The 19,166-nt window shown below is 43.2% G+C and overlaps 1 protein-coding gene across 5 annotated transcripts in view; it reads left to right on the top strand.

The window, feature by feature from the left end:
• HECW2 (HECT, C2 and WW domain containing E3 ubiquitin protein ligase 2) overlaps positions 1-19,166 on the top strand; it is a 346,877-nt gene that overhangs the window by 310,513 nt on the left and 17,198 nt on the right. For all 5 annotated transcript variants that reach the window (XM_077275387.1, XM_077275388.1, XM_077275389.1 and 2 more), the window contains 2 exons: positions 988-1,140; positions 10,643-10,741. In XM_077275387.1, coding sequence (XP_077131502.1) covers positions 988-1,140; positions 10,643-10,741 — 252 coding nt within the window. The remainder of the gene's footprint in view (positions 1-987; positions 1,141-10,642; positions 10,742-19,166) is intronic.

The following is a 19,166-nucleotide window of genomic DNA, read 5'->3' as shown; positions in this document are numbered from 1 at the left end:
GGGGTCCATTTTTTCTTGTTACCCTTGTCAAAATAAAAAAATGAATCTGAAGTACGGTAATTTTTTTTGTGAAAAAAGAGCTAAATGTTCTTTTTTTTTTTTTTTTTTTCCACATTTCAAAAATTCCTGTGAAGCACCTGAAGGGTTAATCAACTTCTTGAATGTGGTTTTGAGCACCTTGATGGGTGCAGTTTTTAGAATGGTGTCACTTTTGGGTATTTTCTGCCATATAAACCCCTCAAAGTGACTTCAAATATGAGGTGGTTCCTAAAAGAAAAACTTTTAACCCTTATAACTTCCTAACAAACAAAAAAATTGGTTCCCAAATTGTGCTGATGTAAAGTAGACATGTGGGAAATGTTACTTATGAACTATTTTGGTGACATATCTCTGTGATTTAAGGGCATGAAAATTCAAAGTTGGAAAATTGCTAAATTTTCTAAATTTTTGCCAAATTTCTGTTTCTTTTTCACAAATAATCACAAGTCATATCAAAGAAATTTTACCTCTATCATGAAGTACAATATGTCACGAAAAACCTTCTCAGAATCACCGGGATCCTTTGAAGCATTCCAGAGTTATAACCACATAAAGTGACAGTGGTCAGAATTGTAAAAATTGGCCTGGTCATTAATGTGCAAACCACCTTGGGTGTTATAGGGGTTAAATATGTTCTTAAACTGTTTAACTATTAAAGACTTTATTAATTGTGTTAAATATATACACTTCGTTTTCTCCTTCTTCTATATAAGTTTTGAGTGGTTTTCTTGTTTGTGAACAAATACATCTGTTTGGTGTTTTTGGGTTTTTGTCTATTAACTGGTCACACTCATGTAGCATACACCACAAGAACATCTTGCATCCAGTCTTCACAAGCAGTAGCCTCCAGTATTGGTAGAGACATTTTACTGGGTTTCTTGAAAGCTAAGTCTGTAAATGATCAGAAAGCAAACGACTATATAAAAGTGCTTTCTTTTTCCAATACAGGTTGGATTATAGTGGACCATCCAGGGAATTTTTCTTCCTTGTGTCTAGAGAGCTATTTAATCCATATTACGGATTATTTGAGTATTCTGCCAATGACACATACACAGTGCAAATAAGTCCAATGTCTGCATTTGTCGACAATCATCACGAATGGTAAGTTTTCTTATTGTTTACTGCAATCTGAAAACAATTCAGGAGATTACTTAGTATTGTCGTAGAATGCATGAATTTACTACGTTGTGCATCAACCCTATCAATAGAGTAACAGGTGCCGAATGGATGGTAAGCATGCTAGACACTTTATGCCTTCTGATCGCTGGTGTAAAACTTCACTTGCACACATCTTTAATAAATGTATCTAGCTCATCATCACAGCCATGTACAAGGAGACTACTTGAGGTCAAAATAGTTTCTCCTATGCCTACCACTAAAATATGCTATCATGTCCTAAAGGTGGGAATTCGGTTACATTCACACATCCATGACAATGTCTGGGTGCTATCGCATTATTTTATAGGATCGCACACGGAACCATAGGGTTCTATTCACACATACATGAAACACATGGATCCAGGAGTGACAAGTCACACTCCAGTTGCTTTCATGTCTCATGGATCTGTTGCTTAGTGATACATTTGGATAAAAACACGTTACCTTTTGCGCCACTGTCACACGTTCAGTATTTGGTCAGTATTTTCCATCAGTATTTGTAAGCCAAAACCAGGAGTGGGTGATAAATGCAGAAGTGGTGCATATGTTTCTGTTATACCTTTCCTCTGATTGCTCCTCTCCTGGTTTTGGCTTATAAATACTGAGGTAAAATACTGACCAAATACTGAACGTGTGAACTTGGACTTAAGGATCTTTTTTGGCTTGGGAATAAACACCCCTCTTCAGTGGTAAAAAAAAATAATGAAAAAGAATGGCTGCAAACTAGAATGAGATGTGCGAAAAAAACAGTTTCTCACAGATGGTAAAATTAGCACTGATGTAAATGTAGCTTTAATCCAGACACAGAGATGTGATTTTCTTCACAACTCTCCACCAGTAGCACCATGCACTATGTCCACCAGTCAGCAAATGATACACTACTGATACACTATCAAATGCCACATTAGTGTCCTTCCAACCTCCATTGTTCTGCCTACTAAACAAAGTGCAAGGGCTTTGATGACAGAATAAGCCTTCACTACAAGGGTTGCTCTTAGTGGTCGGCTTTAGCAAACAGCAGTGATGGAGCCATCTTGTCCTTGTTCACAGTTTGGGGCTTTGTTGTCTACATTGTTCATTTACAATAATGTGAAATGTGCATTCAGGTTACTTTTATTTTCCAGATACTACTACTACTACTACAGTGTCCTACTGCAAAAAGACAGAGGGGGAGGTTCCTGCAGCACCAATTTATCAGACAGGCAGAGGGGGCGCCCTGCTGCAGCTACTTATCTGACAGGCAGAGGGGGCCCTGCTGTACCTACTTATCTGACAGGCAGAGGGGGCCCTGCTGTACCTACTTATCTGACAGGCAGAGGGGGAGGCTCCTGCTGCAGCTACTTATCTGACAGGCAGAGGGCTCGCTCTGCTGCCACTACTTATCTGACAGGCAGAGGGGGCCCTGCTGTACCTACTTATCTGACAGGCAGAGGGGGAGGCTCCTGCTGCAGCTACTTATCTGACAGGCAGAGGGCTCGCCCTGCTGCAGCTACTTATCTGACAGGCAGAGGGGGCCCTGCTGTACCTACTTATCTGACAGGCAGAGGGGGAGGCTCCTGCTGCAGCTACTTATCTGACAGGCAGAGGGCTCGCCCTGCTGCAGCTACTTATCTGACAGGCAGAGGGGGCCCTGCTGTACCTACTTATCTGACAGGCAGAGGGGGAGGCTCCTGCTGCAGCTACTTATCTGACAGGCAGAGGGCTCGCTCTGCTGCCACTACTTATCTGACAGGCAGAGGGGGCCCTGCTGTACCTTCTTATCTGACAGGCAGAGCAGGAGGCTCCTGCTGCAGCTACTTATCTGACAGGCAGAGGGCTCGCCCTGCTGCAGCTACTTATCTGACAGGCAGAGGGGGCCCTGCTGTACCTACTTATCTGACAGGCAGAGGGGGAGGCTCCTGCTGCAGCTACTTATCTGACAGGCAGAGGGCTCGCCCTGCTGCAGCTACTTATCTGACAGGCAGAAGGGGCCCTGCTGTACCTACTTATCTGGCAGGCAGAGGGGGAGGCTCCTGCTGCACCTACTTATCTGACAGGCAGAGGGGGAGGCTTCTGCTGCAGCTACTTATCTGACAGGCAGAGGGGGAGGCTCCTGCTGCAGCTACTTAGCTGACAGGCAGAGGGGGGGCCCTGCTGCACCTACTTATCTGACAGCCAGATGGGGAGGCTCCTGCTGCAGCTACTTATCTGACAGGCAGAGGGGGAGGCTCCTGCTGCAGCTACTTATCTGACAGGCAGAGGGGGGATCCTGCTGCAGCTACTTTTCAGACAGGCAGAGGGGGGCTCCTGCTGCAGCTACTTATCTGACAGGCAGAGAAGGAGGCTCCTGCTGCAGCTACTTATCTGACAGGCAGAGGGGGGATCCTGCTGCAGCTACTTATCTGACAGGCAGAGGAGGAGGCTCCTGCTGCAGCTACTTATCTGACAGGCAGAGGGGGGCCCTGCTGCAGCTACTTATGTGACAGGCAGAGGGGGGCCCTGCTGCAGCTACTTATCTGACAGGCAGAGGGGGGCTCCTGCTGCAGCTACTTATCTGACAGGCAGAGGGGGGGCTCCTGCTGCAGCTACTTATCTGACAGGCAGAGGGAGAGGCTCCTGCTGCAGCTACTTATCTGATAGGCAGAGGGGGAGCCCCTGCTGCATCTACTTATCTGACAGGCAGAGCAGGAGGCTCCTGCTGCAGCTACTTATCTGACAGGCAGAGGGGGGGGCTCCTGCTGCACCTACTTATCTGACAGGCAGAGGGTGAGGCTCCTGCTGCACCTACTTATCTGACAGACAGAGGGAGAGGCTCCTGCTGCACCTACTTATCTGACAGGCAGACATATAATAGTGAGACGAGAAAGAGTGACAATAGGTGACTCCTGGGACACATAGAAAATGTCTTCATGTGTTTCACAGTTATAATTGCAATATGAGACAGAATAGTAGAACATTAGTCGGGGGTAATGGGAGTTATTACTGACTTTTTATTTTGTATGTCTTTGCTACGTTTAGAATTCCTCTGATATGGTTAGGTACCTTTTTTTATGTATTCTGTATATTTTATATATTTTGCACTTATTATGGACTTGATTATTGCTATTTCTTTGCATCAGATGTATTAATGAAGACCAGGTATAACACTAGTTAGTCAATTGTTCAATATGAAATCTGAGTAACCACATCTACAGTACATTATATGGACGCCTATTGGAGCTTTTCTGACCTCACATTCTGAATCCATAGGCTTTCATTTAGAGTCGGTTCCCCCTTTACAGCTAAAACAGCTTCCTGTCTTCTGGGAAGGCTTTCTACAAGATGTTGGAGTGTGTCTGTGGGACTTTGTCCATTCATCCAGAAGAGAATTTGTGAGGTCAGACATTGATGTTAGATGAGCGAACCTGGCTCACAATCTTTATTCTAGTTCAGGGATGTCAAACTGAAATACACAAAGGGACAAAATTAAAAAGCTGCAGGCCAACCTTAATTTTTATTTTAAAAAAAATCTACAATTGAGGATGTTTTTTCCTTATCAAATTTAACGATTAACTTTTTCATAACAAACTTAAAGGGGTTGTCCCACAAGAAAGTACATTCTAATTAATAGATTGTAAAATAAAATATTGAAATAAAGTATGATGCAAACAAAAATACCCCCAAACACCGTTTGATACCCCCACAGTGAATTCCTCCACAGTATCCTCCAAACGCACGGTATGGTGACCCTACTGTACCCCCTCTCCCTCAATCCCCCAAACAAAGAATGGTGACCCCATCACAGTGTGTTTCTCCAACTGTAATCCCCACATAGCCCTCCATGTAGTATAATGGTCACAAAAAGTGCTCTATACAGTATAATGGACCCCACATAATCCTCCATACAGTATAACTGGGCCCTGCATTGCCTTCCATACAATATAATGGTTCCACATAGTGCTCTATACAGTATAATGGACCCACATAGTGCTCCATAGAGTATAATGGCCTTAGGTAGTTCTCCATATAGTATAATGTGCCCCACATTGTGCTTCATACAGTATAATGGCCCTACATAGTGCTCCATACAGTATAATTGCTCCACATAGTCCTCCATACAGTATAATGGTTCCACATAGTGCTCTATACAGTATAATGGCCCCACATAGTGGCTCCATGCAGTATAATGGACCCACATAGTTCTCCATACAGTTTAATGACCTCATATAGTGCTCCATACAGTGTAATGGCCTTACATAGTACTTCATACAGTATAATGGCCTCACATAGTTCACCATATAGTATAATAGACCCACATAGTGCTCCATACAGTTTAATGGCTCCATATAGTGCTCCATACAGTATAATGGCCTTACATAGTACTTTATACAGTATAATGGCCTCACATAGTTCTCCATATAGTATAATGGGCACCACATTGTGCTCCATACAGTATAATGGCCCCACATAATCCTCGATACAGTATAATGGCCCCACATAGTGCTCCATACAGTATAATGGTGCCATATAGTGCTCCATACAGTATAATGGACCCTCGTAGTGCTCCTTACAGTGTAATAAGCCTCACATTGAAAAAATAAGTAAATATCCATCTCTGCCCGTTCCTCTGCTTCTCTGGTGTCTTCAGATCCTCTGCACATCTCAGTACAGTCGGTGCACTGTACTGACATCATCCTCCCCGCTGTGCTGAGATGTCAGACATAGAGGGGGAATGACGGGAGAGGAAGCTTCAGCTGAAAGTGCGATGCCGGGCTGGGGCTAAATAAACTTGAGGGATCCACCCGGCATCGTGGGCCACATATACTCACCCTGCAGATCAGATTTGGCCCACAGGCCAAAGTTTGACGTATGTGTTCTACTTCCTCCCATAGGTGTTTGATAGGGTTGAGGTAAGGGCTCTGTGCGTCTGGTAAATTTCATACACACCAAACTCAACCCAGAAATAGATTTGTGTACTGGAATATTCCAGCCATCCTGGAACAGAAGTGGCCCTTCCGCAAACTGTTCCACAAAGTTGTAAGAGTATAATCATCCAAAATATCCAAATAATGGTGCAGCACTAAGATTTGCCTTCACTGGAAATAAGAGCCCTAGACCGACCCTCCGAAAATCAGCATACCTCATCCAAAAACTTGACAGTTGGCCCAGTGCAGACAGGCAGGTAACGTTCAGATGGATTCACCAATCAGAGTCGTCAATAAGAATGCTAGGGAAATAAGGGAGATCTATCACACCACAGAACATGTTTCCACTGATCCAGCGCCCAGTGACCACATGCTTTACACCACCTCGTCCGATGCGTGGCATTGTGTTTGGGGATGCGGCTTGCATGCCGCTGCTCGTCCATGGCATCCCGTGCTATGAAACTCACAGTCTAGTTTTGTGCTGATGGCAATGCCAAATGAGCTTTCAAACTCTGCACTTATGGAGTCAGCGGAGCGTTGGCGACATTAATGCGCTATGCACCTCAGTCCCGAAGTCTTCCACTTTACAATAATACCACTCACAATTGGTTGTGGAATAATTACTAGTGATGAGCGAGTATACTCATTGCTCGGGTGGTCTCTGAGTATTTGTAAGTGCTCGGAGATTTAGCTTTCGTTGCCTCAGCTGCATGATTAAGGCTGCTAGACAGCTTGAATACATGGTAACAAAACCAGGCAACATATCAGATACACAGAGGGGGGTGAAAGCACAAAATAGTGCAAAACTACCCCCTGCCTAAAGCAAAACCAACTCCATGAATAACATGCAAAAAGGAGAAAACTGGGAGCAAATAGGTATAAATATAATACAAAGTACTTTATTAGATAACACACAAGTTACATGCTTGATAGCAAGATACATAAAAACATATTAGCAACGCATAGAATGCCCAAGGATGGGAATAAAAGGAGGGAGACACCCCCGGTGTGCGCTGTTAGAGGAGATCACCACATGCTAACATACAGTGTATAAAGGGTATGCTGCTGTGTATCCAAGGCTATCTATAGTAGCATAGAGACGCCATGTGGCGGTTGGAAAGGTATTTAGCTAGCAGCACTTACCCAAAGAGGAATCTCCAATGCAGGGCACACCGGGTGGGATCCACAAGACGCAACCCCCGACGCGCGTTTCGCCCGCTGAAAGGATGGCTTTCTCAAGGGGAAAGCCATCCTTTCAGCGGGCGAAACGCGCGTCGGGGGTTGCGTCTTGTGGATCCCACCCGGTGTGCCCTGCATTGGAGATTCCTCTTTGGGTAAGTGCTGCTAGCTAAATACCTTTCCAACCGCCACATGGCGTCTCTATGCTACTATAGATAGCCTTGGATACACAGCAGCATACCCTTTATACACTGTATGTTAGCATGTGGTGATCTCCTCTAGCAGCGCACACCGGGGGTGTCTCCCTCCTTTTATTCCCATCCTTGGGCATTCTATGCGTTGCTAATATGTTTTTATGTATCTTGCTATCAAGCATGTAACTTGTGTGTTATCTAATAAAGTACTTTGTATTATATTTATACCTATTTGCTCCCAGTTTTCTCCTTTTTGCACAGCTTGAATACATGTGGGAATTCCCTAGCAACCAGGCAACCCCCACATATACTCAGGCTGGCTAGTAGCTGTAAATCATGCAGCTGAGGCAACGAAAACTAAATCTCCGAGCAGTTACAAATACTCGGAGACCACCCGAGCAACAAGTACACTCGCTCATCACTAATAATTACCATTCTTTGTAATGGCAGACTTCATAGCTAGAGGCTTCAGGTTTGGTTCCTGTGGCAATGGGATTGAATAAAACACCCAAATTAAATGAATAAGAGGTGTGCCCCAATACTTTTGTCCATACAGTGTAAAACGTGCATTGGTAGCTACATAACCACCTTATCTTGGAACTTCAGCTTGTGTTTTAAATGTCATTACTAATTGTTGCTATAATAGTAATAATGTCATTACAAAATGTACATTTCATACAATAAGGATGCCTTTACATATTCACATATCTGACCAATTTCTCTCAAGTCTCACCAATATAATTCTAAACTTGGGTGTTGGATTAAAGTGTGACAGTCTCCACATTTCATAATACGAACTCATGCATTGTTTAAAAGATTCTTCTAGCCTGAAGAGGCTAGCGTACTTACTTTAAGAATACCTGCCAGAATTGCTATATAATAAAATAAAAACAAGCATTTCATGTGTCCACTTACAAAATGTTCATTTTAAGTCACCCCTAGTTCCAAAAAAGATGGGACACTGTGTAAAAGGAAGACAAGGATGCAACGATTTGGAAATCTCTTATAGTAATATTTTATTCACAACTAAACATAGGACACAGATCAGAAGGTGAATAGTAGATAGGTTTACATTTTATTAAAAAAAATCATTCATTTAGACATGGATTGAGGCAACCCCTCTCAAAAAAGGTCGGGACAGGCTCATGTCTGACATTGTGTAGCATCCCCCCTTCTTTGTGCAGCAGTCTGTAAATTTATACATATCAAAAGTCCAACACTGGAATCACCACCTCCAAATAATTATTATTTCTCATATCCACCATGCATATCGCAGGAGAAAAAGAGGTGTAGGCAATCGATATACTATATAAAAACAACAATTTATTTGCAATAAATAATAAAACAAGACAAGGGAATTTTACAAAAATTGCTAAGGGTAAAACAAAAACCAGAGGCTATAGGGAATGGAACATATATTTCATGAAGCACTGCTATACAGAGTATTGCTCACTAGATAATACTTATGAAAGTGCTTAATGCTAAAGTAAATCAATTATTATCATAAGAGCCATTTCATAATGATTTTCATAGCATGGTATTAAATAAAGTGCCAAGTGCTAAAAGTGCCTTGTTAAACATTGTTGCCCATAACCCCATATATCATTTTACCTACATTAGTATTAGTCCTGGCCTGGATACCCTTTAGCCACCCCGACAGCACCATTTCGCCCTATTGGTTTCCCTATAGTTTCTGGTTTTACCCTTAGCAATTTTTGTAAAATTTCCTAGTCTTGTTTTATTAAGTATTTATGTCAGATAAATTGTTGTTTTTAAATAGAATATTGATTGCCTATGCCTCTTTTTCTCCTGCGATATGCATGGTGGATGTGAGAAATAGCAGTCTGTAAATGTCTGGGAAGTGAAGAGAACAATTGTTGGCGGCTTTGAGATGAATGTTAGCTGCTCAATAATCCTGGGTCGTCTTTGCTGGATTTTTTATCTTCATAAAGCTCCTAATGTTTTCTATTGGTGAAAGGTCTGGGCTGCAGGCGGCCGATACATCACCCGAACTCTTCTGCGGAACCACACTGTTCTGATGAAGAATGTGGTTTAGCATGGTCTTCCTGCAGTATGCCAGGCCTTCCCTGAAATAGACGATGTCTGGATGGCAACATATGTTGTTCTAAAGCAATGAACTGTGTTCACAGACAATGATGTCTGGAAATATTCCCGAGTCTATGCAGTGACTTCCACGACCGAATCATGCCCGTTTTTAATGCATTGCCGTCCGAGAGCCCTTAGTTTACGACCTTCCAGGACTAACTGTTTGCCTGATCCCTTGTGCACATGGATTTCTCCAGAATCCCTGAATCTCTTGATAATAATATGCACTGTAGATTGTGGGATATTCAAAGTCTTTACAATTTCACATTGAGTATCTTTTTTTTCTTTTTTTTTAATTGTGCCACAATTTTTAGACGGTTGTTCAGATTGGTGACCTACCACCATCTTTGCTTCTGTGAGACTCTACCTCTCTAACATGCTCTTTTAATACACATTCATGTGACTTAGTTGAAAATTGACCCTACAGATATTATTCTTTAATGCCACTTACTTTTTTCAGTCTTTTGTTAACCCTGTCCCAACTTTTTGGAGATGTGTTGCTGACATCAATTTCTGAATAGGTTACGTTTTGCAATGATAATGGAAAAATGTCTAACTTTGAACTTCTGATATATGGTCTATGTTAGGTTGTGAATAATACTATCAGAGATTTCCAAATCATTGCATCTTTGTTATCTGTACATTTTGCACAGTGTCCCAACTTTTTGGGAACTTAATTTGTAACTTTCAGTCATTCTGCCATGTATTTTCAAAGGAAATACACCAGCCTTATATGGTCTAGGATATATTGAATAATGTATGTAGTTTGCATTGCGAAATCTGGTGACAGATCTGCCCTAATTATAGCATATTTATATGAGTACTTGAAATCTGTAAGAACTTTGTTATAAGCAATAGAAAGGTTTTATTTTAGGATCATCAGAATAAATGAGAATTAGTTCTGTTCTAACAAAATATCTGTTTGTCTGAATGTCCAGTTTGGTTTTTGTAATGTCATTATCTGTAAGGTCAGTCAGAACTTTGTGTGTAATCCCAGCGTTAGATATGTTTTGCTTTTTTCATGACGCGGTGTCGTTGCACTCTATTCTCTCATGTAATGAACACTAATGTGTTTTGTTCCAGGTTTAGATTCAGTGGTCGTATCCTGGGTCTCGCTCTTATACATCAGTACTTGTTAGATGCCTTCTTTACACGTCCTTTTTATAAAGCCCTTCTTCGAATGTAAGTTTACTATAAGTTTACTGTGTAAATGACTGTAATTACTGCTTTTTTTCACAAGTAGGAACATTTGGAACATAACTCTAGTGCAATGTTAGTAATTTGTATGATATTGTAATGATGAAATGAAAGCAATGTGCTCTGTGCCTTTTCCACCATGAAAAAAATAGAGAAAGTAATTAGAATAATTGTATTTATATAGCGCCAGCATATTCCTCAGCCCTTTACAATTAAGCGGGCACATGTACATCTGTAAGGAAATAGGGGGAGTAAAGGATCTTTAGAAGCACTGCTGGTCTGAAAAAGATCAGATGATGCGCAGTGATGAGCGGACATGCTCGGACAACGTATTATCCCAGCACGCTTGTGTGATAATAGTGTCTTCAATGTGCTTGAATATTTGTAAAAATTGTTACAAAGTAAGAAAGCTTTCATAAATAGTATCAATGATTTATTTTTATTCATTAACAAAATGCAAAGTGAATGAACAAGAAAGAAATCTAAACCAAATAAATATTTGGTGTGACCTCTCTTCCTCCAAACCAGCATCACTTCTTCTAGGTACACTAGTGCACAGTGTTTGAGGGAACTCAGCAGGGAGGTTGTTCCAAACCTCTTGGAGAAAGAACAACAGATCTTCTATGGATGTAGGCTTGCCACTTCATGTAATTGCAAGCTGACTCCATGATGTTGAGATCAGGGCTCTGTGAAGGCCCTTTCCAAGACTCCTTGTTCTTCTTTATACTGAAGATAGTCCTTAATGACGTTGACTGTATGTTTAGGGTCATTGTACTGCTGTACAATAAACTTGGAGCCAATCGGACGCCTCCATGATGTTCTTGCATGTTATAAAAGTATCTGCCTGTGGGTTTGTTTGTTTTTTGATAAAGGACACTATTTTACTTTGGGTCAGCTCCTTCAGCAGATCAGAGTAGAGATTGCGGGAGACTACAGCCCAGCTTCTTCGTGTAACCATTTTTCAGGATTGCAACATCCTCAGCAAGCGGGAAGCCGAGAAGCAGGGGAGAGGCGCTCCTGAAAACACATCACGAGAAAAAAATGTTTCCTCTTTGCAGAGGTTTAGGTAACGTCTTTCAAAGCCTCAAAGTAAGGACAGTTCTTTAAACAATGGAAGTGGTGCACTCCTGATCTGTCGTGGTGAGACAGCCCTTTTAAGGCCCCTTTCACACAACAGTTTTTTGCGATCAGTCACAATCCGTTGGCTCGACGGATCCGTCGCAGATTGTGAAAAACTGATGCGACGGATTTGTTTTTTCGACGGATCCGACTAGCGGATCTGGTTAATTGGATCCTAAATAAATCGGAGCATGCTCAGTTAAAAAAAAACTGAATCCTTCGCCAGATTCCATCATTTGACAGATCCGGCGCCCATAGGCTTCCATTCGAGCAAACGACCCGATTTTTCGAGGTTCACAAAAAACGTTACTTTGTCCGTTGTCTCTAGCCGCCGGACAAACAATTTTCGATGGATCCGGCGAACGACGGATGAAACGTGTGGCATTCCGTCGCTAATACAAGTCTATATGAAAAAAACGGATCCAACAGCATCAGTCCCCGGATTAGTTTTTTCAAAATTCGACGGATTGTGACTGATAGCAAAAAACTGATGTGTGAAAGGGGCCTAACGGTCAGTGAATCCAAAGAGTGTGGATGTTTGGGAGGGTGACATGATCAGAATAGTATTTTCTTTTCTTTGTATGTGTATATATATATATATGGTGGAGGGGGCCATAGGAGGGCAACAACCCAGCAACAGGACTGCTACCTCCGCCTTTGTGCAAGGAGGAACAGAAGGAGCACTGCCAGAGCCCTGCAAAATGACTTCCAGCAGGCCCCATATGTGCATGTGTCTGCACAAATGGTTAGAAACCGACTCAATGAGGATAGTCTGAGTGCCCGACGTCCACAGATGGGGGTTGTGCTCACAGCCCAACACCGTGCAGGATGCTTGGCATTTGCCACAGAACACCAGGAGTGGCAAATTCCCCACTATCGCCCTGTGCGCTTTACAGATGAAAGCAGGTACACAGTGAGCATATGTGACAGATGTGACAGAGTCTGGAGATGCCGTGGAGAGCAATCTGCTGCCTGCAACATCCTTCGGCATGACCGATTTGACAGTGGGTCAGTAATGGTGTGGGGTGGCATTTCTTTGGAGGGCCTCACAGCCCTCCATGTGCTCGCAAGAGGTAGCCTATCTGCCATTAGGTACCGAGTTGAGATCCTCAGACCCCTTGTGAGACCATATGCTGGTGCAGTTGGGCCTGGGTTCCCCCTAATGCAGAACAATGCCAGACCTCATGTGGCTGGAGTATGTCAGCAGTTCCTGCAAGATGAAGGCATTGAAGCTATGGACTGGCCCACCAGTTCCCCAGTCCTGAATCGGATTGAGCACATCTGGGACCTCATGTTTTGCTCCATCCACCAACGTCACGTTGCACCACAGACTGTCCAGGAGTTGGCTGATGCTTTAGTCCAGTTTTGGGAGGAGATCCCTCAGGAGACCATCTGCCGCCTCATCAGGAGCATGCCCAGGCGTTGTACAGTAGGGAGGTCATACATTCACGTGGAGGCCACACACAATACTGAGCATCTTTTCCTTGTCATGAGGCATTTCCACTGAAGTTGGATCAGCCTGTAATTTGATTTTCCACTTTGATTTTGAGTATCATTCCAAATCCAGACCTCCATGGAATATTCATTTTGATTTTACATTGATAATTGTTATGTTTTATTGTTCTGAACACATTCCACTATGCCAGTGATGGCGAACCTATGACACGCGTGTCAGTGCTGACACGCGTAGTCATTTTCAGTGACACGCCGGCCGCGGCCCCATAGAAATTGCTTCTTTACCAGGGTCTGAAGGAGAGGAAACTCTCCTTCAGGCCCTGGGATCCATATTAAATGTGTAAAAGAAAGAATTAAAATAAAAAATATTGCTATACTCACCTCTCCGACGCAGCCTGGACCTGACCGAGGGAACCGGCAGCGTTGTTTGCTTAAAATGCGCGCGTTTACTTCCTTCCGTGATGTCACGGCTTGTGATTGGTCGCGTGCCGCCCATGTGACCACGACGCGACCAATCACAGCAAGCCGTGACGTAATTTTCAGGTCCTGAATGCAGAATTAGGCATTAAGGACCTGAAATTACGTCACGGCTTGCTGTGATTGGTCGCGTCGCGGTCACATGGGCGGCACGCAACCAATCACAAGCCGTGACGTAATTTTAAAATGCGCGCGTCTCCTGCCTCCCGTGACGTCACGGCTTGTGATTGGTCGCGTCGCTCATGTGACCGCGACGCGACCAATCACAAGCCGGATCGTAATTTTAAAATCCTGAATGCCTAGATTTGGCATTGAGGACCTGAAAATTACGTCACGGCTTGCTGTGATTGGTCGCGTCGCGGCCACATGGGCGGCACGCGACCAATCACAAGCCGTGACGTCACGGAAGGAAGTAAACGCGCGCATTTTAAGCAAAGAACGCTGCCGGTTCCCTCGGTGAGGTCCAGGCTGCGTCGGAGAGGTGAGTATAGCAATATTTTTTATTTTAATTCTTTCTTTTACACATTAATGTTGTTTCGATACCGATACCCGATACCACAAAAGTATCGGATCTCGGTATCGGAATTCTGATACCCGCAAGTATCGGCCGATACCCGATACTTGCGGTATCGGAATGCTCAACACTAATGGCATCCGATCCGATTTTTTATCGGATCGGATGCCATGCAGGAGGTCTGTGGGTCCAAACAACAGAGCTCCGGTGCAGAGCGTCTAGGCCTGGGACTTCCGGTAGGCCAGGCGCAGCTCCCGGAAGTCCCAGGCCTAGACGCTCTGCGTATGTATGGGGGGGATGAAGCGGCTTTAGGGTATTATCCCAGATACTACAGGACACCTGCAGATTCCTCGTGGAGACCGGGCCTCGATGGATCAGCACAATATTAGGCAAGTGATGAATTCCTCCCACACCTACATAAGCTGAACATTTGTGTCTCGCTTCGAGCCCTTTGAAGTAAAACCACTTGTAAATCTCTTTGTTGTAGTGACAAGCTTTCCTCTTTGTCCTGGTGCACACCTCGCACCAGCCACAATGCTGGCTGCACTCCAGAATGTATACTTCAGAAGCTTGCGGGTGCTCTGCCTCTGCCGTCTGCTCCCCACTAATCGGGACAGGGTGGGTTTTGTGCAGGTCTGTTGTTCCCCAGCCATGAGTATCCGAGAATCCACCATATAATGGGCTCGTAACACATAAGCGAGCTCTCACGAGGCCCGTGCCCCCCTGATTGTAATCTAATTGTATCACTCATCAAGAATGCATGGAGATAACTCTCCTTAGGTCACTACATCTCTGACACCAGTGGAAACTTTCTATAGCACTGTTCTGAACTCCCCAAAATCCGCCATTGGGTCATCCGCCACTTGTTTTCTACTTTTGCCATTATTGCAGCTCTATCACGGCACCCCACACGAGTTAAGTTGTTATTTAAACTATACATGTCGCAAAATTATGGTTTTTTTTTATCAAGGTGACACACCACCCAAGTTATGATCGGTTTTTTGGCGAATTTTGACACACCAAGCTCAAAAGGTTGCCCATCACTGCACTATGCAATGAATAAAAGTTTGCAACTGGAATATTTCATTCAGAGATATCTAGGATGTGGTATTTTAGTGTTCCCTTTATTTTTTTGAGCAGTGTGTGTATATCTATATATATAATTGCCTAAGAGGTACTTCCGTCTGATTGTCTGTAACTTCCGTAACGGAAATCCTGGGTCGCTGATTGGTCGCGGCCGGCCGCGACCAATCAGCGAGATTGGGGCGGAATTTGAACACCACTTCACTTTTTACTATTGATGCTGCCTATGCAGCATCAATAGTAAAAACATAGAATGTTAAAAATAATTTAAAAAAACATTATATTCTCATCACCTTCCGAAGTCCGCCGCAGCCTTTCCCGCTCCTCGCGCTCTGGTCCCAAGTATGCATTGCGGCAATGACTCGAGATCACGTAGCGGTCTCGCGAGATGATGACGTAGCGGTCTCGCGAGACCACTACATGATCTCCAATCCATATCAAAAAAAGAAGACAGCGCCACAATGATCAGTGAAAAAATAACTTACAGATTTAATCTGCCATCTGCGGCGACGTTTCGGTATAACAACCTTTATCAAGCTTGATAAAGGTTGTTATACCGAAACGTCGCCGCAGATGGCAGATTAAATCTGTAAGTTATTTTTTCACTGATCATTGTGGCGCTGTCTTCTTTTTTTGATATGGATTGGACTTTGTAGCTGGGTTGACCCCCTGGCATTGACGTGTGCTACTAGGCTTATGGAAGCCATATGGGTATAGGGTGCGGTTTAATGAGTTTTTTGGATTTTTACACGCTACATGATCTCGACTGATTGCCGCAATGCATTCTTGGGACCGGAGCGCGAGGAGCATCGGTAAAGGCCTTTGCTGGATCCGGGGACCGTCAGGGATATGGTGCCAACATTGCTATATACTACGTGCTGTGTTATATACTATGTGGGTTGTGTTATATACTGTGTGGGCTGTGTTATATACTGCATGGGCTGTGTTATATACTGCCTGGCTGCTATATACTGGGTGGGCTGTGTTATATACTATGTGGGCTGTGCTATATACTACGTCGCTGTGTTACATACTACGTGGCCTGTGTTACATACCATGTGGCCTGTGTTATATACTACGTGGGCTGTGTTATATACTAGGTGCCTGTGCAATGTACTACGTGGCTGTGCTATATACTACGTGCCTGTGCAATATACTTTGTGGCTGTGCTATATACTGCATGGGCTGTGCTATATACTGCATGGGCTGTGCTATATACTACGTGGGCTGTGTTATATACTAAGTGGCTGTGCATTCTAGAATACCCGATGCCTTAGAATCCGCCCACCATCTAATGTGTGTATATATATATATATATATATATATATATATATATATATATATATATATACATATATATATATATATATATATATATATATATATATATATATATATATATATACTAGCTGAAGAGCCCGGCGCTGCCTGGGCATAGTAAATATCTGTGGTTAGTTATAGCACCTCACCTTCTCTTATTTTCCCATCACGCCTCTCATTTTTCCCCTCACAGTTCTCATTTTCTCCCTTACACCTCTCATTTTCCCCCTCACTCCTCTTATTTTTCCCCTCACTCCTCTCATTCTCCCCTAACACTTGTCATTTCGACCTCACATCTGTCATTTTCCGATCACTCCACTATTTTCCCTCACTCCTCTCATTTTGCACTCACACCTTTTCATTTTCACCTCACACCTCTCATTTTCCCCTCAGTATATACATGTTTGTCATCTCCCTTATATATAGTATACACCTGTATGTTATCTCCTGTATATAGTATATACCTGTCATCTCCCCTGTAAATAGTATATACCTGCTGTATGTCATCTCCTCCTGTATATTGTATATACCTGTGTCATCTCCCCTATATATAGTATATACGTGTGTCATCTCCCCTGTATATAGTATATACCTGTGTGTCATCTCCCCTGTATATAGTATGTACCTGTATGTCATCTCCCCTGTATATAGTATATACCAGTGTGTTATCTTCTCCTGTATATAGTATATACTGATGTCATCTCCCCTGTATATAGTATATGTGTGTGTCATCTCCTCCTGTATAGTATATACCTGTGTCATCTCCTCCTGTATATAGTACAGTGGGGCAAAAAAGTATTTAGTCAGTCAGCAATAGTGCAAGTACCACCACTTAAAAAGATGAGAGGCGTCTGTAATTTACATCATAGGTAGACCTCAACTATGGGAGACAAACTGAGAAAAAAAAATCCAGAAAATCACATTGTCTGTTTTTTTAACATTTAATTTGCATATTATGGTGGAAAATAAGTATTTGGTCAGAAACAAAATTTCATCTCAATACTTTGTAAAATATCCTTTGTTGACAATGACAGAGGTCAAACGTTTTCTGTAAGTCTTCACAAGGTTGCCACACACTGTTGTTGGTATGTTGGCCCATTCCTCCATGCAGATCTCCTCTAGAGCAGTGATGTTTTTGGCTTTTCGCTTGGCAACACGGACTTTCAACTCCCTCCAAAGGTTTTCTATAGGGTTGAGATCTGGAGACTGGCTAGGCCACTCCAGGACCTTGAAATGCTTCTTATGAACCACTCCTTCGTTGCCCTGGCGGTGTGCTTTGGATCATTGTCATGTTGAAAGACCCAGCCACGTTTCATCTTCAATGCCCTTGCTGATGGAAGGAGGTTTGCACTCAAAAATCTCACGATACATGGCCCCATTCATTCTTTCATGTACCCGGATCAGTCGTCCTGGCCCCTTTGCAGAGAAACAGCCCCAAAGCATGATGTTTCCACCACCATGCTTTACAGTAGGTATGGTGTTTGATGGATGCAACTCAGTATTCTTTTTCCTCCAAACACGACAAGTTGTGTTTCTACCAAACAGTTCCAGTTTGGTTTCACCAGACCATAGGACATTCTCCCAAAACTCCTCTGGATCATCCAAATGCTCTCTAGCAAACTTCAGACGGGCCCGGACATGTACTGGCTTAAGCAGTGGGACACGTCTGGCACTGCAGGATCTGAGTCCATGGTGGCGTAGTGTGTTACTTATGGTAGGCCTTGTTACATTGGTCCCAGCTCTCTGCAGTTCATTCACTAGGTCCCCCCGCGTGGTTCTGGGATTTTTGCTCACCGTTCTTGTGATCATTCTGACCCCACGGGGTGGGATTTTGCGTGGAGCCCCAGATCGAGGGAGATTATCAGTGGTCTTGAATGTCTTCCATTTTCTAATTATTGCTCCCACTGTTGATTTCTTCACTCCAAGCTGGTTGGCTATTGCAGATTCAGTCTTCCCAGCCTGGTGCAGGGCTACAATTTTGTTTCTGGTGTCCTTCGACAGCTCTTTGGTCTTCACCATAGTGGAGTTTGGAGTCAGACTGTTTGAGGGTGTGCACAGGTGTCTTTTTATACTGATAACAAGTTTAAACAGGTGCCATTACTACAGGTAATGAGTGGAGGAAAGAGGAGACTCTTAAAGAAGAAGTTACAGGTCTGTGAGAGCCAGAAATCTTGATTGTTTGTTTCTGACCAAATACTTATTTTCCACCATAATATGCAAATAAAATGTTAAAAAAACAGACAATGTGATTTTCTGGATTTTTTTTTCTCAGTTTGTCTCCCATAGTTGAGGTCTACCTATGATGTAAATTACAGACGCCTCTCATCTTTTTAAGTGGTGGAACTTGCACTATTGCTGACTGACTAAATACTTTTTTGCCCCACTGTATATACCTGTGTGTCATCTCTCCTGTATATAGTATATATCTGTGTGTCATCTCCC

This window comes from Ranitomeya variabilis, chromosome 7 (assembly GCF_051348905.1).
Source record: "Ranitomeya variabilis isolate aRanVar5 chromosome 7, aRanVar5.hap1, whole genome shotgun sequence".
Classification (NCBI taxonomy): Eukaryota; Metazoa; Chordata; class Amphibia; order Anura; family Dendrobatidae; genus Ranitomeya; species Ranitomeya variabilis.
This window is presented reverse-complemented; position numbering and strand designations above follow the sequence as displayed.